The following is a 26,311-nucleotide window of genomic DNA, read 5'->3' as shown; positions in this document are numbered from 1 at the left end:
CTGTGCACTTTCGGTAGGTGTCTGGTGATTTTCTTGTGTGTCTGTCTGTGTGTGTGTGTGTGTGTGTGTGTGTGTGATTGTGTGTGTGTGTGTGTTTTCCTGATGATGTCCAGCTGTCAGAACTCAACTAGGTTAAACTGAGTGATGTCCTTTAAATAGAACCATATTGGCAGAGGCAGGGTGACCTGATTGATGGTGCTGCCCCACAGGGACATGAAGGGAAACCACAGTGAGACATGTGTGCATTCAAATAAGGGTCTTTCCTTAAGAAGCCAAAGATTTAGCTGTTCGGGAATGTAATGTTAGTAACATACATTCATACAAAAATATAGACTATCCCTCATGTGACCAAGTTTGGTGAGAACCAACTAATCTGACCAAAATATGTGTTGTAGGAAATTAGCAAATAAGGTCTTTGTGGAAAAAAATGGTACCAATGCCTGTATTTCCCAATAGATAGGAGTCACCAACCCTCTCATATGGAGTGCAATGATGGGTACCATAAACATCAGCAGTAATAAAATGGAGGGCAGAATGATACACCGAGTCCAGAGGTTTGATGATAGCAAAAGCTGCCTGCCTTTTAGTCACATCACCATAATCTAAAACTGACATGAATACTGCTTCCATAATCCACTTTATGTTAGTCACAGGGAAACTGGCTCTATTTCTACACAGGGAACTGATCTTCTGCTGTAGTTTATTCATATATTTGTCTGTATTATATTTAAATATATGCCTTTCAACTGGCCGGATACTAGAATAGTGCTATGTAGCTCTAGCAATTCTGAATCCATCTATAGTGGGCATGTGGAGTTAGCTGTTGACTATATTACTTGCTCTAGAAAAATAAGTGTAAGCACACCTAGCAGAACATTAAAAGAAGTTTGCAAGTTCATAAGCACTTGTTGAAAGGAATCTGCTCATCAATATGTAATGGTATCATAAACATGAATATATAGATGACAGAGACATAGTGATGAGGTTTTGTCATAAATGTAAATGGATACAAAATTGTACCCAATATGGAGCCTTGTGGCAACCGTTTGTCATCAGAAAGAACCTAGATTGTATATTTCCATTTTTCATATAATCATATATAAATAGATACTTCATTGTACTTCATAATTCAAATCATTACTATGTTATGGCAAGAGGCAGTTAAGACATTACAAAATGCAGGATTTTGACTGGAGGAGTGTTTGTCAAATCTCAAAATACAATAAAAATTTAATATAGCTAATATTCTATAGTTCCCCTTGAGCAAGGCACTGAATCATGGGGATGCTCAGTCCACATACACCCGTGCCTTGTCTTTCCTGCTCTTCTGTCTTAAACACTCCGCTCTCGGTCTTTGTTGGCCTTTCTCTGGCAGCCAAACAAACACTGGGCCTTTAATTGACCATGCTGCTCAGGGACGTTTGTTCCGAACAAGCAAGGGGTACACACAAAACACACACAGCTCTCAAGTAGTGCAACCAGCAAGACATGATGGACGCTACGCTTGCTGCCTAATTGTAGTTATGACGAGAATACTGAAAAGGATCTGTGTGCACACATGCCTACTTACCAGCTTGTGTGTCTCAAGGAGGCGTACAAATTCATTTCATTCATCTGATGTGATAACGAAAGACTTAGTTACACCTTGAGAATTGAATGCGGAGCAATAGTCAAGCTTTTGTGAGGGAGATTTTGTTACTGTAGCCTATAATGTAATAATGATGGTGAGGAATGACAAAAAAGACAACTCAGGGATAGAAACAATGAAAAGTAAAGAAAGAAACATGTACAGCCACAGGTCGAATGTCTTTAATGCATGTGAAAAGGAACGATATAAAGGCGGCAAGGTCTAGGACTGGTAACATGAGAGAATTGGCTTTTCATTCTTCGACATTCTTCTTCATCACACCCGATTTTGACAACAACAAATTATCAAATTTGATTCAAACTACTAATATAATCAAAATACAATCTGCTTTTAATTGCTCTGCTTTGATTTTGCCAATATAATTAAATAAGATAATATTAGGGGAACATTCAAGACCAATATCCCACTAAACTGATTTGATATTGATGAAATATTAATTATCTCCAACTTAACATAATGTTTGGGGTCCCTATGCTGAATTTGACCCCTAACCCTAACTACTATTGGGCATCGTAGACTCATACAATTGTTACCTATTCAAGGAAACTTTTAAATTACCCTAAATGGTTAACCTTGGACACATATTGTACAGAATTTATCACTGTTATTTGGTTTTGGTTTTATTGACCACAATAGGCAAGCAGCTATGCTTATGTCTCGGGTCATCTGTGGTGGAGCCAAGTTTGGTGAAGTGATGTTTCACCCCCTGATAAAACTACACAAAAAAAATCTGCCTTTATATAATGCTAGAGTTCTACATTCCCCGAACGAGCCATGAAAAGAGATCGCAAACTTCTACTTTTGACATATTTGGGTATTTGTGGTACCCTGAGAAGGCAGTGAAGAAATGTTGTATAGATCAGGATTGTTGTGTGAATCTGTCAATGAGTGAATGACTTCAAATGAGGCTAAAAATAAAGATTTTTTAAAAATATAATGCCTATGCTGTGTGCTTTCATACTGCTTGTTTGTGCAAAACAGACATAATTAATGTTTTAAATAATCGTTACAAGCTGCACTTTCCTTTTATACACTTAATGTCTTTTTGCTGCCTTGCAACCATTAATATAAAACCTTGGCAAGTGAATGAAACAGATGTTTAGAAAGAACACAGCCGTCAGCGCGTGCCTTCATTATTTGGTTGACTGGAAAAAAACAGTAATTGGACAATAAAAGATTACTTTATGTAAAGGGAAGCTACAAACAGGACCACGAAGATTGTAAACAACAGCACCTCGAAACCCTCATTGGACAGCTTCCCGCCTCCCATGAACTCCTAATGAATGTGACCGGTTCATTAGTGCCTATCGATCAGCCCTATTGGTAGCTTCACTCCTGAGTGTCCCGGACATAAATGTGATTGGTGGCTTGGCAGTTCCCGCTCTGCCCTGGGTTTAATGCCTTCACTTTATGAGCTATAAAACTCTGAATAGATAATCAATACATTGTTGCCACATTCTAGGCAGCGCGTAAGGTTGATAGAAAGTTCTCGTGGCCTGGAAAATGGCCTCGTATAAATGTGCGCCGTGGTCATGCATGCATTTATATTCATCAGCTTTCCAGTGCAAGCTTATGAATATACACAAGTATCGATATGAGGAGGACACCGACTTTGCATGTCTCCCACAGACTGCTGACTCAGCGGCAAATACGTTGCAAGACATTACCCTCTGACTCTTTCACCTCTGACCTCAGTTTTTTTCCCTTCTCTTTCTGTCTGTCTGTCCGTCCGTCTCTCATACAGGTGGTGCTGGTCGGCTCGTCCATAAATGAACGGGATCAGATGCTGTTCATCAGCACTGATGAAGGCTCCTCCTTTCAGCGACAGTCCATGGGCTTCACCCCTGACACAATCATCTTCCACCCCAAAGAAGAAGACAAGCTCCTCGCCTACTGCAAAGAGGGCAGGGTGGGTGTCAAAGCACCGCAGAAACTTCACAGTGAATAGTTGATTCTGTAGCTGAAAAAGAATAAACAAGGAGAAGGCACTGATGTTACACCAGCGAGACTTCTCTGCCAGCAGTGCGGCAATGCCTTAAATTTCAATTTTCACAGAAAAAGAACCAGGGAGAAAACCTGATTTGTGATTTATCATTCGACAAGATAGTTGGAGGGCAAATCTTTTTTTGGAAATGAAATAGACAGAATACACACACACTTGGATATTGAATTTTTATATTGAAAACATGTGGCAATCTCACTTCACTTTCAATCGGAAAGTCTTTGAAATACTTTGACCGAAAAGAAAGAAAAGCCTGGTTCGAGATGATGCAAATACACAGCCTGGATCCATTTGTATACACTTTTCCTACCTTGATTTCACCAATGTCTCTTTTGTTCTGTGTTTTCAGATGCACAGATCGTTCTGCTCTTAAAGGAGGATTGTGGCTTAACAACTTATTTTATAGTTTCCGGTCATGGGTTCAGTCTGTTCCCACATGATTGCACTAAACAAAGGATAGGTCCTCATCTTTACAACATACTGCTGTCTGAGGCAGCAAGGAACACAAGCAGTCAGATCATCAGATGTTTACAGCAACAGCGGTTTAGCCAGACAATCTCAAACCCGCCATATTTGCAGGAAAAACCAAAACGGCACCCAGATTGCAATTACTGTTTCCTCATTGTAAGGCAACACTGTGATTGCCCCACAACTACTGTATATTCAGTAAGTCAAAGACAAACCAAACAATCAGTCCATAAACTTACAACAGAAAGGCTGGGTAATTGTTTCACTGTTCTCCAGATAGGCTTGGTTCATTTGTGGGTTTGATTAAAGTGAGACAAATGTATTTATCCAAAGCACAAGGAAATATTAAGTACAATAAAACAACAAGTTAATTCTAAAATCTCTCTGATAATGTTTAACATCCCGTAGGTACAGTTTCTTTGTGACTGAAATGATGGCCAAAATTATGAAAAAAAGGCCCAAGTTTAAATAAAATAGAATTATTATTAAACACCTGACTAGTTTGTAAATGACAAGTTTTGCCAGTAAAAGGCATTGTTGAGGAAGCCGCTAACAAAAAGTAGCTTTGAAACGATGTCACATGTCAACACATCTACTGTTAAGTAATATGACAGAAATATGCTCATTATATTGCAATGCCAGGTTTCATGTTTGGTCCCACTACCCTGCCACTTAGTGGTAAAATAAATTGCCACAAGAAACATTCCATAATTTCGAGCAGCTCGCCGGGACGGCGGCTTCTCGACGCTACTGGGAAATGTATCTTAATTAGTCACGTTGTTGCTCCCAAAAGTAAAAATCCTCTCTCACACACACACACACACACACACACACACACACAATTGTACAGCGGATAATATTCCTGCTACATGACCCTCTGTGATGTACAATGCAGTTTTCCATCCAGCCCTCTCTGCTACAAAGTGGAGTTAATTGCTTCCATGGTTCGAACATGTCAGTCCAGTCCCAGGAAACGCGGAGGTTAAGACATCACATCGCTTTCCTATGTTTGACTAAATGTTTTGCTGCTGGGAGGCATTGAGATGAGACATTCAAGCCTGCAGCGATGTAGGAGAAGATCAGCAAGTACACTTATGTGAGGATAATATCAATATATCATTATGTATCATTCTTTTTGAGGCAGTATTGCAGAGCAGATGAAACATATGTCGGCCTTTATACTGCATTTGGTTGTTTTATAGCAGTGGTTCCTGCGTGTCAAGGCCCAGCCAAGAGGTCTCAAGATAATCTCAGGGCTCTTAGATTAAAGGAATGAACCTGTTTGTGTTTATTATTGTGAAATATGAGATTGCTGCACCTCTTTAAGCTGCAAGAGTACATTTGGGTATATTGGTTTAAGAGACCACAAGTCAAAAATGTCAGAAAACTGTGAGATTCTACTGTTTCGGGCCATTTAGCAAATGAGCATATCTCCTAGCTTTTTCCCTGCTGTACACCAGGTAGGGAGGACCAGCAACACGGCTCAAGGGAAATGTTGTGGTGTTATTTTGAATTATTATATTCATTATAACATGTATGTCATCAACATAGAGAAACAATATTCTGTCCATCTAATGATAACATGGACATTTTGTACTTCTTTCTTCTCACTTGTCTAACCTTCAATCATTAGTGATATTTATGTGTGAGTCTTATATTCACAGTATAAAAACATCTTGTCATCATAATAATAACTATAAATTGGTTTATATTTTTCTGCTATTACTATTTTATACTTTCTTTTCAAATTACTCATATATTTCTATGAGGTTTCTTGCTTGTGTAAGATTTTTCTTTTGCTGATTTTAGAAAAAAACAACCACAATATGATCACATTTCCATATATTATTTCCTACCAGTGACGACTGCTGCATGTCACCCTCATTCTGCTTCTCTGTTTCACCTGTCATTCCTTATTGTCCATAGTCAAATGAGGGTAAAAAGTAATTTTTAAAAACATTGAGCAGTTAAAATGTCAAATTTAATAATTGACTGATCTCTGTGTCAGTAATTTACAACTGTGAAACATGTTGCACATGTTCGAACAAACTAACACCCCCTAATTCAAAAGTTTTACTGTCAAGTTGAAACAACGATAGAGATAGCGGTGGGGCATTAGGTCCGATAGTTCAACAGTCTCAACAGTTCTAGTGTGAGCTAGCTCAACTCCTCAACTTTAATAATTTACACATAATTAAACAAGAAATTCAATTAGGTTTTAATCTGTTCCATATGGGCAGGCTGCAGATGGAGGCGAAGAATCCATTGAAACAGAACAAAAAAATAATTTAGCCAGAGGATGGTGGGAGGACGCGTAGCATAACGTGCAAATTAAGAAGGTTTGTGAGGGCAGGGACAGATTTCCATCAAGGTCGGCCTACGATTTTCTGTTTCCCAACTACGAATGCATTTGGAATGCACTTTAAGAAGGGGTTTGATCGCCAACGACCCTGTGAAAAAAGGAGGTAGTCATGAGCAGTAATTAGACAGCCTGTATATTGTTAATAACAACTACTCTGTCGAGCATTGACACTGTGTGGTTGAATTGTAGAGGAAGATTATGGTGAAATAATTTTTCCCAGCTCCACTGTGCTTTTCAAACCTCAAGGATACCTTATGTGTGGGAATCCATAGAATTTCATTTTGGGTGAAATCAATGGCATTAAACCTGAGGCAATACACACACACACACACACACACACACACACACACACACACACTACAAATACACGCTCCTTCTCACTGCTCATACAATATAAGCCATAAGCACACACTCAAACACAGACACACAAAACCTGATATGACTAATAATTAATTGAGCTGAGTCTTAAGTTGTTGAACCATGAAATTCAGTAGCTTGATTGGGTGAACTTTTTTTTCCCAAATATACTCTTGATTTATTCCTCCATTTTTGGAGATACAGCTAGTAATGGTACTTAGGTTTTGCTTTATTATTTAATGTTACATTCATTAAGTGTCTGTTTTTTCTAACTGTGGTCCTCTCCCTTTGGTATCCAGATCTTTGCTTCCACAGACCTGGGCCGCAAGTGGACTTTGCTTCAGGAGCGTGTGACCAAGGACAGAGTCTTCTGGTCAGTTAGACTTCATTTCCACATTACTGATTCAAAAAGATGTCAAGAATTCAGCTCAATGTTTGTAGTGTCTATATGGAATACTAGAATGCAGAGGATTCAAACTTCTGCTGACGAAGATGATTCAAAACAAGTATTTGCTCAGGAATCTGTAGGACCCTGGTACATATACAGTAGCCTACATAGGCCACAGTTTTGAAAGAATAAGATTAGAAGTGAGTCCTTGCAATGATGACTAAGAGTACAAGGAGTTCTGAGAATCCAGTCAAATACTTTTATGGTACAGGAAAACTCAAATTCAGTGGATCTTTAATGCAAATATCCTTCATAGCTTAAGTACATAAAAAGCAGGTAAAATGTCAGCTTGAGGTTCAAAGGCACATATCAACAAACAATGTCATAGTGAAGAGGAAACCTGATAGGACTGGGTTAGCATAGAGGCTTATTGCAGGGGCGACATCAGTCTGCCTCTTTCCTCAGTGAAAAATACACGTTAATATATGCTTATAACACGTTTTAATTTGTTTGCACAAACAGAATTGTTATTAAGGTGATTAGATGATTTCTCAACTCTTACTTTTTGTGTAGTATGAAATACCTCAAAAACTATTGCCATTCCCAAAGCGTGAATTCGGAAATGTTAGCATGTGCTAAACTAAGGTGGTGAACATTGTAAACATTATGCCTGCTTAACTTCATAATGTTAGTAATCTCATTATAAGCTGATGTTAGCCTTCAGTTTAAAGTGTGTGTGCCTATACATTGCCTGACATTTCTAGCAATGGATCGGTCAAACAAGATACACTGTAAATTAGACAAGTGTGGAGTTGTTGCAGGTATATTGTTTAATGTTGAGGCGAACCAGGCTAGCTAGTTCCCTTGAGTCCAGCCTTTATGTTAAGCTAGGCCAACTGAGTCCTGACTCCAGATTTGTAAGATAGTTACAGACATGAAATTGGTATGGAACATCTCTTACTCATGGGTACAAAGCAAATAAGTGTATTTCCTGATTCAATACAGTTTAAAGCAATAACTGGCAACCTAGTTCCCGATGTTGGTTATTTAGAGGAACTTCTGATACATATTTTCCCCTGGGAGCAACAAATATGGTAAACGGTAGTATGATGTGGGAGTTTATTTAGATTTTGTTTTAATTTATGAGGTTTAAATGGAAAGCTCATTGCAGGAACAACATTTTGATCAAGCTCTGTGAGACATTCTGTTGATCTACTGCAGAGATAATGGGTTCATTTTTTGACTGATCCCACAATGCTATTTAGACAATATTGCTCAAACAATAAAATTATATTTATAGCTATATCCCAGATGCCAATAAATCAGTTTTATGTATATCATAATAGAATAAAAAAAAAACTTCAGCTCCAATTTTTCTTAAACTAGAAATTTGAATGGAATTTTTATAATAAGCACTTGAGTTTATGCAGCAGAACCATTTTATATATGATTCTCTTGAAAAGGTTCCCACAGTAGGTGGAGGCACAAAGCTTTTCCCCACATATTTCACAGCTTGAGCGATCTCTTCCGATCCTTTCCCTCCTCACTCTCACCTTCATGTTGTCTTGTACCACCTTCCATTCTCTTCTTCCTCTGTCAACTCTCCTTCCTTGTCCAGAATGCATTGGTGATGCATTTAAATACAATTGAGTAAATACACTCATCTTCTAAAAGTCGTGAAGGCATCGCAAGCTCCTCTTAGCGTGTTTTCTCTAAATACCGATAGTGAATGAGCTGATTCGCATGCCCAGACACTGCTGATTTATACCATCGACTGTAACGCACAAATCCTCCAAACAGCATGCTGTAACAAATGAGGAGGTGGCGGAGAGAAAAGGAGAGCGCTAGGAAGGAAAGACGGTAGTGCCTCTTACTTTTCCCTAAACTTACATACTCTTTATCAGAGTTCAGAACTTTGAAAACTTTCATGAAGAGATTTCTCTTCATCTGACTTTAATTCATGGTTAGAGGAACAGTTTAACATTTAGGAAAACCCCAAAATATACAGAATTATCAGAGAATTAAAAATCAGCACATCACCTAATTGATTTTCATTCATCATCTGGGCACCATGGACATCTGAACCAAATTTCATGACAATCTAGTCATTAGTTGTTGAGATATTACAACCAGTAGAGATAAATGGTGGGCGAGTTTACAGTCCATCTCCTAACCCCAGGTTGCTAGCATAATTTAAAGTATTCCTACTAACAACAGTGTTATGATAATGGTGTACACTCACCAAGCACTTAATTTGACATACCATTCTCTGAAGATCCCGCCAACCATCCTCAGTTCTTCATATCATGGATTCGCCAAGATGTCGGAAACATTCCAGTTTGAGATGACTTTTGCTTTGTGACATGGGGCATTATAATGCTGGACGTAGTCATTAGAAGATGGTAAACTGCGGCCATAATGTGATGAACATGGTCAGCAACAATATTTAGATAGACTGTGACACTGGTGATGGGTTGATATTAAGGGGCCAAGAAAAAATTTCCAACACCATTACACCACAACCAGCAACCTGGAATGTTGACCTAAGGCCTGTTTGGTGCATGGATTCTTTCCGTTGACCAGATCCAGATTCATTGGATCAGGCAATGTTTTTCCAGTGTTCAACTGTCCAGTGTTGGTGAGTCTGTGTCCACTCAATACTCAGATTAATGTTCTTGGCTGACAGAAATTGAACCTGGCGTCGTCTCCTGCTGTCATAGACCACCCATCTCAAGGGTTCGACATGATCTTCGACATGATGTTCGTTACTGACGACGCATTACTGCTCACCACAGTGGTGGAGACTGGTTATCTGTAGCCTTTCTGCCAGCTCCAACCAGTCTGGCCGTTCTCCTCTCATGTCTCTCATCTATATGGACATGCAACAAATTGTTACTCGAAATCTGTTGTATCCGTATTAGTTGGGTCTGAAACTTACAAAATCTGGGGGCATGGAGCATTAGCAGCATTAGCTGCTACTTGTGAAATACACTTGAATGTTTGATTGAATTGTTGCTGGTTATAGCTGTATTGGACATAATATACTGTAGACATTGTGTTTACAGTCCAACAATGTTGCAATGCTAAATCATTGAAGTGCTCTTTTAAAACACACAAATTAAGAGCTAAACAAAGCCAATGCTAAGCTAGAAGTCCAGTTGGTGTTTACCAGGATTGAATCCAGCAGAAGTTTTTATATGGCCTGGCTAAAGCTGCATCAAGGAAGTAGAACATCACAAGCATTTTTTACATTGTATATTTAATCACTGCTACTCTGAAACTCAACCACACACTGTTGTATTTGTTTTGGCTCAGGTAAAACTGCCTGCAGCAAGCACACACATCTATTTAGGCCTATGCATACAGTGCTTGACCAAAAAATCACAAAAAGTGACTGTGCATACATGTGCTATAAATATGTGTGGCCAGAGGAGACAGAGTTAGCTTAGTCTTTGTTGGCTTTGGCCTTAGCCTTGCCTGTGGCCTCACAGTCATAAAAGGCAACAAGAGAACAGGAGTCTGGCAGCCAGTGCACATAAATCACATGAAAAACATGACATTAAAGCCAATCTGCCATTGGGGTGGTCTGGCAAATTGTGTTCCGGTTTACCCCGTTTTGTGATCCCGGGCTGTAAAGTTTTTGTTTGTCATCTTGGATAAAAACTAACAGCAGTTTTGAAATTGAACTGGCATCTCATAGGATGACGACTGACAACAAAAGCACCGGTCTGAGGAGAGGTGATAAAAATGAAATGCTGTGAAAAGCATACGGATAAAAGAGTAATCGAATTGCAGTGAAACCCGAGATGGGATGAAACTGAATTCTGGCCCAGGGAGGATATTTTTGCAGCATGCTGCACTTCGTCCTCCTTCCCCTCTACAGCAATTCTCCTGTCTTTATTTATCCCCCCATCTCTCTATCAATCATGTCTGTCGTTCATTTAATTTCCCCCTGCCTCCCTTTCAGCCCTCTCAGTCTGTCTACGCTCACATCTCTGACCAAAGGGGGAGGAAATCCCACACACTTACTGTAGGCTCCGATGAAGCTCCAACGGAACCAAATACGTTAGTGGAATGAATAAATTATGTATTGCCAGTGCAGAGAGTGCTTTCAACTTCAGTCTTCGGCATTTGCATTTCAAGCATTTATCTGGAGTAAACTGAGTGAGAAGGCTGAAGTTCAAAGCCTTAGTCAAGGACACTTGAGCAGAAAACATGGGACCTGTTGGTTGTGAGCAGTCAGACAGGAAACAGCTAGTGACCTCTAGGGATATAGGTTTTTGTTCTCCTCATCCTCTTTTTAAATTGGATTGTTATTCATTACGTAACAATTACATTAGTCTTACCAATGCATATTTTTATATTTATGTTTGTATTGTAGACAAAACCCTGATCTCATCACTTTATTCTAAAACCGTATTATACCACGTGTGATCACTATATCACACCCATAGAAAAAAGTACATTAAGTTGATCAGTTTTGATGTGCTGATACTATTCCCTTTGATGGTGGTTATTTTTAAGATCAATTTTGCAGTTAACTGTTGATGATTTGATTTGCCCCCACCAAGGGCATCCCAATGCATTAGTTATTCAAAAGGTAATACGGCTGCATTTGAAAAGTGCTTGTATACCAATTTGTTATTAAATCACCCATTCTGCACCTTTCAATTGACATGCAATGGCAGCTTCTAGTGCAGATGAAAATTGTACTCAAAGAAAGCAGACTGTGAAGGTGTCCTAGTGCCTTACCATTACTGTATCATGCACAGACAATGTAGACAGTTAACTATAAATATTGGCATGAAGGAAATCTTTGACTTTGCATTATCGCCGGACATCTGCACTCTTGTCTAGCAATACAGTTGACGAGCAATGCAGGGGAACCAGACACTTAAAGGGTTTTTTAGTAATAGTATGAAAGGAAGAGCTGTACATTTGTGATACAAAGTGGATTTTGTGGCTCTTGTCATCTGTGAAACCCGTAACCTGGAGAAACCTTGAAGTTCTGTCTGTTTGATGCAGTAAACCAGCAAAGACTCGTGTGTATTGCTTGAAGTTCTTGAATGTCATGGAATCCAACAGCTAACAGATCATACAGACCAAGTGAAGAAGACTGAGTCATCACCCTGCACCATGAGCAGCGAATCCTGTAGCATTTTCCATTGATCTAGCCTCCCTCCTCCGTTCCTCTCTTCCTCCTTTCCTCCCCCGTCCCTCCATGGCCTGCTAATTGCTCGTAAAGTCTTTTTATAGGCAAAGTAATGAGGTTTTAAATCTCCACTCTATCTTTACTGGGCTGGGGAAATTTCTCCAACTGCACTACACAGTCCTAATCAGATGAACTACTTAGTTTACTACTCACTGAAGGGCACACAGAGCGAGCGTACTAGGGAGTATGTCAGTGTAGTTCTAAGACAAAATGGGGTTATAAAAAAATTGGGAGGTTTTCAAGCATGCTATGCCAGGCTGAGTACAACTGAGTGCACTCTCCAAGAAGGGCTGAGCTGTGCATATTTACAGAGGTTTCTATAGCAAACAGAACCAAAGGATACAGTGTGTGAATCAGAGATCACACATCTGAGACAAAGTGTTTTCATCACCAAAGAATGAGCCCTTAATATCTATATTGGGACATGTCCTCTTCCACACACACACCAGCATGTTGCACCATGTTTCTACAGTAGCCTAGAACAGACAAACAGTGGCTCTTTTTATCTACGAAGGCCACCGTAGACTCTCCTTCATGATTGGAAGGTGGGTGCAGGCAAGGAGTATTAAGTAGGTTGCAATCTGCAACCTCACCACTAGATGCCACTAAATGCTACACACTGGTCCTGTTAAATGCCAAAATGATTTTCAATTCTTCTTTCTAACTACAACACAGTTTATGGTTTGGTAAAGATTGTAGTTATGACAACTAAACTGCGGAAAGGTTAGGGTTAGGGTTAGCTAACTAATAAAGGTGGTTATGGTTACGTAAGATAAATATTGTGGTAACCATTGGTTTGTAGGTTTTACAGCAACTGCATAGTCATCAACCACCCAACCTCCACACCACAACATTTTCCTTTGCCATGCAAAAGACACGTTATTGTTCAGTATGAACATAATTGAAAAAGTTCCTTTGACTGTGTCCATTAGATACATTATCTAAAATATTAGGTTGTCAAAAGGTGTTATGTGGGTTTAGTCTAATTTCTGATGAAGTGTACTGTCCCCTGGTCAGCAGTGTAACTGATTAATGTAATAACCCTCTTTGTTCCAGGTCTGTGTCTGGTGTGGATGTGGACCCTGATCTGGTGCACATGGAAATGCAAGATACGAGTGGAGGTACAGTGATGTTTCTCTTACTTTATCTCACAGTGCTGTTTCGGCTTGGTCACACTACTTTCACCAAATTCTATATTAACCACTGTGAAAACTTTGGGAAATGTATCATACGAATGTGTGACAGTGACCAATCACAAAACAAGCCCTGAGCATTTTTTAAAATTTGTTTTCCTTTTTCATTTGCATCCCTGCCACCACAGAAGTTTGCATTCAGTCTGTGAGCACATTTATTATGAGATATCATCCTCTTGGTTTCCTTGTGTTTACTTATACATGTTTTCACGATAGACCAAATCACATCGTATACTGGTGTGAACTGGTTTTAATAGGAATCTTCTTTTAAGGTTAAAAGATGATTTGTAGCTAGTTATGTCACATACTTGACTCAGATAGATCATTTCTAGAAACAAGACTCACTTCCCTGACTGACTTGTCACGGTGCAGAATTACAACGGGCTCTCTCCCCATCAAGGCAGTAATAATCTTAACATTGCCTGCAGTGTAATTGCAGGTAAAAAGAGAAATGAATGGTTGATCTAGCTGTGGGTTGGAAGGTGGTCATGGGCCCTGGGGGGGGGGGGGGGGGGGGGGGGGGGGGGGTTGTCATTTCAGCTGAGTGACAGACAGATAGGTTAGTGCTTAACTCACCACCGAGGGCCAACTGGGTAATAGAAGTTGTGAGTGTATTTGAGAATGACAGAGAGTGAAGGATAGAAGGATATGTTATTTTTATATTTTCAATGCTGTACTTACTTTACTCCTCCATAAAATCTCCCTCTAGAAAAAAAATACCCAGACTTCTTCAAACCCTCGAGGAGACACTCAAGTCTTTAAACCCACACACAGAGAGATGCTGCCTGCAATGTGAAGGCTGTCAGCCCGAACAAGGCAGCCTGTGTTCGTGGAGAGTGAAAAGGAGAGGCTGTCTGTCTGGGCCAGCTGCCCAGGCATGAGTGCTCCTCCCGTGGCTTGGCAGCGCCACATGGTCCTACCCCCCACACCCCTTCTCATTCTCTTCCCTTTTCCTCTCCTTGCCTCTTTGCCCAGATAGATAGATAGTCAAGTGGGGCTGGAGCGACCAGGCATGCCAAACCAATCTGTTCACCCTGTGCACTAACCCACCACCCCACCCTCTCCCTGTCACACGCGGGACGGCCAAGGTTAAACGGTGGCATGCTACAAAGATGGACATAAAGTTGCGGGACTGTCTGCAGAGGCGAAGAGTCGTGCCCGTGCTTTTCGGCGGGGTAGGGGAGATAGGCACGCTTACTGATGAGTGGGAGAGGGGCTCCAGAGGAATGGGGGTGGTCAATTGATGGATGAGTCGTGTGTACATGGAGGCTGGTAGGGAGTGTGACTTGAGTGTGTGTCGCTAGGGAGATTGATGTGCAGGAAAGCGTGAGTGTACCTCGTTCATGCGCCGATACACACAAGCATGCAAGTATACACACACCTTAGGTAGAGAGACAGATGAGGATGTACATGCGTAAACACACGTACACACGTACACACACACACACGCAGTACACACTCTCCAGCTCTCCTAATAGTATAGTGGGTTTCGCCATATGCTGCTTTGATTAAACATCCAGGCTTTTCAATAAAAGAGTCAGTCCATTTGTTAGACCAGACACCTCGCGAACAAAGATGAAACCAAGAGCAGATCCAGTGAAGAGGACTGACTTAACAGTCATCCCACCACTGCCAACAAATGTGGGGAGCCTGACCATTGCGGCCTTTAAAAGTAGTAGGAGGCAGACTCAGAAGCTGTGTCGAGGTGTCACAAGAGTGTTTATTTACAAAATGGTGGTCCCATGTTACACATGTAACCCCAAAATATGTACAAACAAAAGAAAAAAAATGACAGTTAACTGAACAAAACTTAACTCACAGTAAAACAACGTAAATTTACACAAGGTGTACATGGCTACACAGTGATGTCCTATTTCCTCAAAGAGACCGTTAACAGGTGCCAACCCAGCCTGTTCCGTCCTGCTAACCACGCCTCCTACGTAAGCACGAACATGGAGGTTGCAACCTTTACAACTTCCGCGCGCCCGCCGGGTACCCAACTCTCCCCTCTTCCTCGGGGAGCAGGAGGGGGGTTCAATGTCTCCCACCCTGCTCTGCCTTTTTCCTCTTCCTCCTCCTCGCGGGGTCGCGGTGGGCTTAGCGGGACGGAGCGCCCGGCAGGTTCGTGTCTTTTGTCCAAACCCTTTTGCCTAGTGGAAATTGCTGGCCGGAAAAACCAAACCAAAACCAAAAAAAAAACAATGACAACTCTTAGCGGTGGATCACTCGGCTCGTGCGTCGATGAAGAACGCGTCTTGTTCAAATGAACAATTTGATTTCCACAATACATGAATAATGAGGTGAATAATATATTTCAAAGTGAGTATCGAACAATAGATTCATTCATGAGAAACTGAACAAATAAACACTACCTAAATTTAACTATACTTGTCTGTTTTTATTTATGAAGATGATGTGAATTGTAACTTATGATAATGCAAAACTCAAACAAACCTCGGATAGTGTGTGGCTGCAAACTATGACAAGCATTGTTAAATTGTATGCTATATGGCAACTGAGAAATGGGTCAAATGGAGTGTTCTCACTCACATTGTCACAAAAAAACCCATTCTCACATTCCTGGCTCCACGAAACCTTTATTGGGCTGGATTTGTGAGTCATGTCCGTTAATACAGCAGCTCTTGCTGAAAAGTCGGCGATACCGGCCTCCTAACCCCAATAATGACCTCAATCTTTTCTTGGTGGTAGGAAGTGGTGTAGCTACAATTGCCTCTACCTTTCCAACCTGAGGACGGATCCCTCAACCCCCAATCACATAGCCAAGGTACTGGACCTCGGGCTTGGCAATGTGACACTTCTTTGCATTAATAACCAGACCAGCACTCTAAATGCATTGGAAGAGATCTTTTAGATGTTGAACATGCTCCTCCCAGGTTTGGCTAAAGATCACAATGTCATCAATATTGGCTGCTGAGTAGTCCTCTGCACCTAGCTCCTCTTCTAACTAGTAAGCCTTGTTCTGCATGCGTACATAGCTATGGAGCTTAATGACACCTTGGACTATGCAAAAGTAGAGTATGCTATTTTACAGAAATTCGAAATCAGTGCAGAGTGGGACCATTGGCTTCCATTCTTGTTGTTTGCTTATGAGAAGTCCCACAAGACTGTACAGGGTTCTCTCCTTTCCAGTTACTGTACGGACACTAGGTTAGGGGTCCAATGGATGTCTTAGGGGAGGCCTGGGAGGGTCCTATGTCCCAACAGCAGTGCAGAGAGCTTTCATATGTCCTAAAAATTAAGGAGACAAACCGGAGCATTTCCAAGAGCTTGCCAATGGTAATCTGGTTCAATCACAGCAGCAACAGAAGCAGACGTATGACAAGGCCTCTAGGAGGAGAGTTTTCCAGGATGGACAAAAACTTCTCCTATTACTGCCAACTTCTAATAATGGTCTCCAATAATGGCCATACAAGACAGTAAAAAAGGATTGGCCCAGTCACATATGAACTCCTGCCAGATCGCCGAAAGAAGCATCAAGTCTTCCACATGAACCTTCTTATGGAGTGGGTAGACAGAAAAGAACAGTCTACACCATTGTTGCCCCGCACAGTTATTGATGAGGAAGTGTTTAGGAACAGTACTTTCCCTCTTCATCTGAGACTTCAGTGTTCCCAGATATAGGTCATCTGCCATCAGACAGACAGCAGGAGCTGCAAGCACTCATGCCAAAAGAACTGTTCAGTCTTAAAACAGGCTGTACACACCTCAATTGACATAAGATCAGTCTGCGTTCATCAGAGCAACAGCCAATCAAAATAAAACGAAAAATTTGATAACTGATTTTAGAAAAGCACAACGATGTCTCCATCCATTGGTCACTGATCAGTTTGATTGTTATGAAAACAATGTGAATCCTATACTGCGGCCTTTTACAATCATCACATCTCAAGATTTTGGACCGACATGCTTAGAAAGATCTCTCCACTGCCATCATCAAAACAACAAATGAGGAAATAAAGAAGAGATTTTCAGAAATCAATGCCAAGGTACATTCCTGCTGTTATGGCATTAGGCGGTGGCTCAGCAAAAAATAAGACACACCAAGGGTGCTGAAAACTGGAAATAGGGTTGATAGCAGGAAAACTGGCTAACAGTGTGTGTTGTTTCCATGCGTCCTTCTTAAAAATGATGCTGGTTCTTGTTTCACTTAAAGAATAGTGTTAATCATCAATTATGTCAGAGGACAGGCTTTAGTTTCCCCTCTTGTTCAATGCAAGCTCAACACTTCCTCCATGTTTACATGCAGACTTGATAATTTTGTATGATCCTCGACACCGAGGCAGGTCAAACTCGCTACTCCACTGCTCTGAGGTTCCACCTCGCACAGGAAATTGTTTTCATTCGGTAATTACTTGCACTACCATTTGTTAGACCAGATAAATAACTGGAAGCTACTGAATTGAAAGTCATTACAAAAAAAACACTTCCATCACACATTGGTGCAAGTAAATTCACCTCCCTTTTTCTATGGCCAGCCTTCATTAACAGCCAGTCTTACTTTGTTCAACCCGATTTGAAGTCATGGTGCTTTTCTTTTCCTGTCCTGAGTGACTGTAATATCTATTACCTTTTAGAGAATAATGGCTGAATTCCAGCAGCCAATGTTGCTGATGCAGCCGCTGGTTAAAATTCCAAACCTTTTTCTTCGCAACAGTCGCTAACCTCTCGGTGTGTCTCTGAGGATAATCCCCTCTGGCCATGAGGATGCGACAACTGCTATAAGTCCAGGAGGAAACTCTAACAGAGTTTTGGAAAATTATTCAATTCAATTCAATTTTATTTGTATAGTGCCAAATCACAACATATATCGTCTCAAGGCACTACACATTGTGAGGTCGAAACCTTACAATATTACAGTCAGAGATACACTAGGAGAGAGAGAAAACATATAGATAGTGTATAATGAAAATTATGACTCCATTTTTTTCTATTTGCCCATTTTTTTTCTCTCTCTCACACCTTCTGTAGTTTCTCCCTATTGATCTTTGTTTTTTCTCTACTACCTTGTTGCACTAAGCTTGGCTTACACAGCCATATTCCCAGCACACAGATTGTTTTATTTTCAAAATAAAAGTATGTATTATAAATCCTTAAGCTCTGCTGTGTATGAAAAAATATGTAAATATTCCAAATATATGTAAATAAATTATTAAAAACATATCCTGGAATGTAAGTGTAAATGTTATTTCAGTACATTTGGACAAATGCTATGTCATACTGTGTGTATTACAGTATTGGATATGTAAACCAATGCAAATTGATAATACATAAGTGGGGCTGTCATAGTATCAGATTTTCATCACATGCTTATAGCAAAAACTATAACAATAAAAAGAATATGTAATATAAAATGAAAAGCAATATTGGTTTCATTAAAATTCATCTTTAACTTTTCTTTAATGTGTTTCGTCCCTTTTTTGAAGAATGAATTATACTTAAAATACAAAAAAATACATGCATATTGTACTACTGTATCTACTATGTTGGAGTGGGAACCACTTAGTGACTGTGTCACAGCAGGAAAGATTTATACCATTTACAGTATGGTATTTTAATAATATATATGTTTTGTATAGCGTTTTGTAAATACTCAAACATTCTTGGGTATTTCGCTTAAGGGGTATTACTAACACAATATCAATATTTTCAATATTCCATTTATACTCAGTATTGGTATAGTGTAACACCAATATCTAAAACCAGTACTAATATTTATTTATTTTTTAATAAAGCATTTTTTTTTCACGTTTAACCAATGGTAACCATTCCTCCCTGTCTGCTCCTGTGTGTCTCTGCAGGTTACCTGTACGTCACCTGTCTCATCCAGAACTGTTCGGACAAAATGGTGACGGCCCAGTTCCTCGGCAAAATCGACCACAACTCGCTGTCCGTGCAGGACGACTACATATTTGTCAAGGTAAACATGAGAGAGCAGCGGAAGTTAATAAGTACGAACATGTTGAGGCAGCTGCAGTTCCTGCCGGATTTTGAAAGAGCCTCTGCATGAACCATCATTTTAATGTTGTCATGAGTCATGTAGTGAGTTCAATCCCGGTAATCCAGAATTTGTCTAAAAAAATATGAAAGCATGTCCACCTTATTTCCTTTAACAGTATTGACATTGTTAGTGCCAGTGCTGCACAGAATTAGGACTACGTACCCCATGAACCTGTCGATCAGTGTTGGAAAGAAGTTCTTCGCTTTGTTATTTTGATGGATGAAGATCCAGCTGCAAATGATAAAATCACATTGAGTGTCATGTGATTTTACTTGTTATCAATTTGCCGCAATTTTTGTCAGGTCTGAGAAAATAACTCAAGTGGCATCACTTCAGTTTACTCAGTCTTGACCAGGAGAGGGTGGTGGAGTTTGAGCGATATGGCTATTCATCAGGCGGGGAGGCTCTGACAAAAGATGCTCTTGAGGTGCATTGTGGGAAATGTAATACTTTTCATTTGTTATAATCCATTACAGTTGTTATTTCCCGAGGAAACAAAATCACATATTGAAGCACCGACATCCTCCGACCCACTTCCGTTTTTTTACACTTCTGAAGTAAACTGACATACTGTGACCACTGCCACAATATTTACACTGAGCACCATGTATTGATTTTCAATTTTACCTTTAATAATTTAAATGAGTAAAATCCTACTTTGATGCAGAGCTGTGGACGGCACATTGATTCGCTAAGCATCTCCTTGCCTCTCTCTCTCTCTCTCTCCCTCTCTCTTTCTCCTGTTGACACACACAAGCACACAGACACACAAACACACACATGGTCTGCCATAGTTACACTCCCTAAAAACATCTGTTGGTCTTTGCAAACAGAAGTGATGTACATGTGCATTTGGGTACAGAGCTGGGAAGTGAGACCTGAACACAAGTGGTCACAGGAGACACATGTGTCTCCACATGTGGAGACACATGTGGAGACACGTTCTAATGGCAGCTGTGAAATGATCCCAGGTTTAAACTGGACCGTTGTGTGTTCACGCCTCAGACTCTTTTGCAGTAGTGACACAGAATCACGCCACTTCTGGCTCAGCTTGTTAGAGAGGACAGTCTTTATTCACATGAACACAAGAGGTCCCATGTGCTCATTTCCAATAGCGAGTTATTGCACTTCCGAAAAAAGTGCAGCCATCGCTGAATTAACACCAGAGTTGCACCTCTTAAATGTGTCTTCCTGAAAACCTTTGCGTCCTGCGTTGCTTGTTATCATTCAGCGTTTGTGCGTGTTGCGTTGTATCTGCCTGTGTATCTATTCAGTCGCGTCTGTGTTTGCACGCACAACTGGGACGGCAGGTTTGCTGTGCGTTCTACTGATAAACTCTGCGGCGCAGATAACAAAAAGGGGCTTGAGATGGAAAAGAATTAGGACCTTGCGCTGAATGAATTCTCGCCTCGTCTATAATTGACTTGCCATGCAGTGCAGCCAATATATTCACCAAGTGGAATATGCTGGTATAGTATAGAATCCCTGCAGTGGGAAGGAAGACTTGTAGCTTGTGTGTCTGTCTGAATGTGTGTTTGCATGCATGCTGTTTGATTTGTTTGTGTGAGAGAAGAATTATATCCTCATTAGGCAACAGTTGACAGGTCCATTATCCTCCAAGGATTATCTCGCTGATGTCAGATAGGACAAATGTGTGAGCAGAAAACAAGAGTGATACACTAAAGGAGTTTCCCTTAAACAAAAGCTTGACATTTTTCAGGGGGGGGTGAAAACATTTATAAGTTGATTCATAAAGTTTCAATTTACTCTCACTTCTGTCACCTCTACTCTTCATGAGACTGCTGATAACCAGTTCATTATAATGTGTTATTTACTGGATTGCTATGAGGGTGTTGCTGCTGGAACCTGGCCGCCGGGGTGCATATCGGTGTCAAAGCTCTGTCGGAATATGTAGAGTGGGAACTAAGAACGCAAAGTAAGCATTGGCACACACTCACACACACTCACACACACACAGACACACACACACACACACACACACACACACACACACAGACACTCAATTTCACCCCACTTTTCAAGCCAGCCCTTCTTGAGAGAAGTGATCTCTTCTGAAAACACAGTTGATAGTGCTTGCTTCAGGGGCTGTCATTTTTCTTTTTTTTAAAGGGGGAAAAAAAAAGCTTTTCATTGTTTTTCATCACTCTTCAGCATAAAAAAAAGGCACAGTCTGCTCCTTTCAATCGCAAACGATGGTTGTAATCACAGCTCCATCTGAACACCAACAATGCAGGCTCAGATATCCGAGAGTGGGAAAGGAGGAAACAAAAAAAACGCTCTTTTCACAAAGAGCAAAACAGAAGCATTGAATACAAAGCTTCCCATCAGATTTTAAAAGCGGAAGCTCAAAAAAAAAAAAAAATTGTTAGTGCTCCTCATCATCTTCCAAAAATCCAAATTGTGACAGGTGACGTCTCTGAGAAAGTGGCGTCTGAGCCACCGTGTCACCTGGGACACGACACGTTCAGCTCCTGTTTGAGCCACTGTCAGTCACCGGGCTTCCTCTGCTAAAAACGCAGCCTCAGCTGTTTGGGTGTTCTGGTTTAGCGCCTCGTAAGCTTCCCGGTGGTGCTCTCTCTGCAGGGTGTGTGTGTGTCTGTGTGTGTGTGTGTGTGTGTGTGTGTGTGGGCGGGGGGGCTTTTCTCCTCAGGTCCCAGTTTGTGAGGTGAATACCACGGTCAGTGCAGCATAGGGGAGGGGTCTTTGCATTTACTAAATTGTGTTGAATGTATCGACACAATTTAGTTTTTCTTCGAATCCAGTTGCTGCAGTCGCATGGTGCCTCGTCTTTCTTGAGCTCAGTGGCTCTGAACCTACGGTCGATTTAAATCTCACTTTCAGTTTGAAAATACTAATACATTCAGTTTTCTTCTTCAGATCTTATTTCTTTTGTCTCTTTCATCCAATGAATTGTTAGATTATCTATCTATTTTGATTATCGCTTAATCAGCAGTCAATTTTAAAATAGAAATGCCAAAGGAAATCCCCAGCTCCAGCAACTCAAATGTGATAATTTTCGGTCTTTTTGTGTTTCTTGTCATATAAGCTAAATATGTTCGAGCTTTGGATTGTCAGTGTGACCAAATGGCTGTTAAATGACGTGTTTAACGATGTTTATCATCCGGGGCTAGAGAAAAAACTGAACATCTGTGTGAACAATCCAAAAGAACAATCCAAAAAAACAGGTGCACAATTACTCTTATATGTTCAAAATTTGTTTGAAAAATGATGCTTTGAAAAGCAAAGAAAGAACAAAAGGACTCACAGGCCAGACACATGTTCGTACAAGAAGAACATATTGGGGTAGAGTGCAGATTGTCGCTTGGATGAACGTGTGATGATCATGTCCTGTTGAGAATGTGCCGCTCATTTCATTTTTCCTGTCCATTCCCCAGGTCACCACAGGGAATCGTACCAAGCACTATGTGTCCCACCGGCGCAACGAGTTTGTCCAGATGAGGTTTCCCAAGTACGCCTTGCCGAAGGTAAAACACAACATACTGCAGACTGTTTTTTGCTTCCTAAACGAAGCGGGAAGCTTAAGATAAACACCAAGGTTGCCGCCGGTAAATCAGATGTCATGTTTTTGATTGAGATTGATCGTGAAAAAGAAAGTTAATTAATGAGCCTTTCAGAGCAGAGTTTTAGTGCTCCGTGTTCTACTAAATTACGTTTTAGCGGCTTTGACAACAGTACAATCTACTGTACAGTACAATCCTCAAACACTGAACACGTGTACAGTAAATGTGTCTTCTCAACACTTTTTAAAGTATCTGTATGCCTTCTGACATGAAATAACATACCTGCAATTACACGCAAACAAGGACGTAAGATCAGTGTAATTAAAAGATGGGTTTATATTATATTATATTATTAGTCTATATTAACAATAACCACAGTAGACACTGTAAGTGTTCCTCCTGCAGTTCTGTGGAGTCCGTCTGTCTGTGCTACTGTGCACAGTGTCTGTTTTGCTGGGCCTGGGCTGGGCCTGTCATAAGTGACAGGAGCACAAAGAAGAGATTTTGTTCTGAAATGACACTGAAGTTGGAAGATACAGGCTCTATTTTTCTAACTCCAACTAGCGTCAGCGGAACTCTTCATTCTTTACAACTATACGGGCCCTACTCCCAGCATTGAAAGGAGTAACTATTACAACTATGCACAATGCTTTGACAATACGTTTGAGCGTGTGAGTACGCACAAGGCAGCTGAAACGTGAACCTGGCACTTAATGTCTAGAATGACATGCCTTGAAAAAGCCCATTTCCATCACAGATCAGAAGGCAAAGTAAACTCGAAACAATTAGCCTTACAGAACTTAGACTTTTTTTTTTCAGCGCTGTAGACATCCATCACAGCCAAAGCCGAGACTTTCCTGTCCAGTGTGAGGATTCAGACCATCAGCTTTATAATTTACATACCTCTGGCTTTTACCTCACTCACATTCAAACACACAACTCCGCAGCCCTATTACCACTTTAGTTCCACCTCTTCATTGGTGTCATTAAATATTAAATATTCACCACTTGGCATCGATCCAGTCGCATCCTGTGTCACTGACGTAGGCTAAGGTGATAAATGAGCTGCAGTTCAATACGGGACAGGACAGGAACCGTTGCTGTCAGCGCTGGCGACACGTGGGGCAGCTTCAGCGCGGCACCAGCCTGAGTGCTATTGAATTGTGCTGATTGAATGCCGAGCCCGAGGAGATACCTCATGTATTTTTCAACTTTCGACTAAGAAAAGAAGGCGTTTAAGACAATCACTGGCATTGACACTCTGTCAGAGATGGCTGTGTGGAGTGTGTTTTACACCAACACACACACACACACACACACACACACACACATCCACACACACTAGGAAGTGTATAGAATTACTCTTGTTTGACTTCAGCCCACCACTTAGAGAGATTATGTGCCTCAATTGCTTGACGAACTCAGCTACAATAGTCAGTGATCGTTGAGGAAGGTGAAAGGGATTGAATTACACACACACACACACACACACGAACACAGGCATACACACAGTTGCGCTGCTTCAACAAGTAAACAAAATAGGGACCAATTGATTAGGTGTGGCAGTAAGGCAATGGATTAGTTGGTTTGAGTGTGTGTGTGTGTGTGTGTTTTAGTTAAAGTATGCCCCAGTTGATCCCTCCTTCTTGTCTCTCCCTCCCTCTACATGTGTCCTCTTACTTGGGTGAGCAGATAGGTCACATGTTGTGAAGCTTTTAAGTGAGGCGACACAGAGGGGGTCGGGGGAGGTGGGGTGAGAGACGGAAGGGAGGAGAGGAGAAAGTGTGTGTGTGTGTGTGTGTGTGTGTGTGTGAGAGAGAGAGGATAAGAGTGGGAGTGTTTCCATGTTTTTCCACTTTGAATAATTGAAAGGCTAGAGGATGAAAAATGCAGAGGCCATCAGAGAAAGCAGTTTTGCTCTGTCCTGTGAGACCTGACCCGAGTTATGGATTAACCACACACGCGTGCATGCACGAACACATGCATACAGTTTACTGGGCTGTGAAATCACAGGTAATAATTGCTCCTTTTCGCTCTGTTTCCATCCTCTCCCTTGCTGTCTGTCGCCGTGGTTGTGATCACCTTCCTGTGTTGAACACTTTGTTTAACTGACTGAGATTATACAACCACAGAGTGCAGACAGCTTCAGTGGTTGCCTTGCTCAAGGACACTGCAGTAGTGGTACTTGAAAGAAAGAGTGGGAATACCAGTGTCACAGGGATATTGCAAGGAAGTTCAAATCCTAACTTAATCTTAACCTTCATCAACTCAGCATCAGTCTGTTCATGTACTATACCTCTAAAGGGCAACACACACCTGTGACATGATGTAAAAAAGAAAAAAATCCTGGGAATCCACTTTCGACCTTTTTCACATTTCCTCGGAAATATATAACAGGAAACCAAGACAAAAAATACTTGCGCTCTAAGTGTAAGCCATATTTAGGCTGATACATAGGTTTCCTCATTCTCGTGTTGGAGGTGGAGCTGATACACTAAATAGAAGTGTCTATTGCAGAGGGGAGTGGCTGGACACGCAATGGAGTAAACGCACTATGAGATAGCTCCACAACTATAGACCTAAACCACAGCTTTTCCTCACTTTCCAGCCTCCTTTTTGTCAACATGCCTCCGAAACTTGCAGGCAAGAGGGTGGAGAAAACTTTGCTGAAAGGACCAACATCAAACTCAAATGAAGAAAAGACTGGTGAGCTAAAGCTAGCTAAAACCCACGAGGCCAACATTACCCCTGCCGAAGCAGAGATGGACACTGCAGCACTGGCTACGCCTGACGAACCCTCGCCGTCGGATCTGCTTCGCGCAATCACTAATTTGAATATAAATCTCGACGATAGATTTGCTAATCTGTCAACCCAAATCCAAAAACTGCAATCCGATGTCACGGAAACCAGAACACGCCTCCAGACACCAGTGTCAACGTCCACGATAGCCGGATTGATGAACTGGAGTCGTTATGCAGCTCCCTCCAGGCAGACAACAAGCATATAAAAACAAAGCTGGAAGACCTGGAATCTAGATCCAGACGCCAGAACATCCGAATCGTCGGGATCTCCGAGGGTGCCGAGGGAGGTCAGCCTACCGACTTTATAGTGGAGCTGAT

The 26,311-nt window shown here is 41.1% G+C and overlaps 1 protein-coding gene across 7 annotated transcripts in view; it reads left to right on the top strand.

Moving 5' to 3' along the window:
- sorcs2 (sortilin-related VPS10 domain containing receptor 2) overlaps positions 1–26,311 on the top strand; it is a 299,088-nt gene that overhangs the window by 222,438 nt on the left and 50,339 nt on the right. For all 7 annotated transcript variants that reach the window (XM_047330522.1, XM_047330520.1, XM_047330521.1 and 4 more), the window contains exons 4-8: positions 3,393–3,557; positions 7,137–7,210; positions 13,494–13,558; positions 19,450–19,568; positions 23,066–23,155. In XM_047330522.1, the coding sequence (XP_047186478.1) occupies positions 3,393–3,557; positions 7,137–7,210; positions 13,494–13,558; positions 19,450–19,568; positions 23,066–23,155 (513 nt within the window). The remainder of the gene's footprint in view (positions 1–3,392; positions 3,558–7,136; positions 7,211–13,493; positions 13,559–19,449; positions 19,569–23,065; positions 23,156–26,311) is intronic.

This window comes from Scophthalmus maximus, chromosome 2, assembly GCF_022379125.1.
Source record: "Scophthalmus maximus strain ysfricsl-2021 chromosome 2, ASM2237912v1, whole genome shotgun sequence".
Classification (NCBI taxonomy): Eukaryota; Metazoa; Chordata; class Actinopteri; order Pleuronectiformes; family Scophthalmidae; genus Scophthalmus; species Scophthalmus maximus.
The sequence above is the reverse complement of the archived record's forward strand: the minus strand, read 5'-3'. Positions and strand labels throughout refer to the sequence as shown.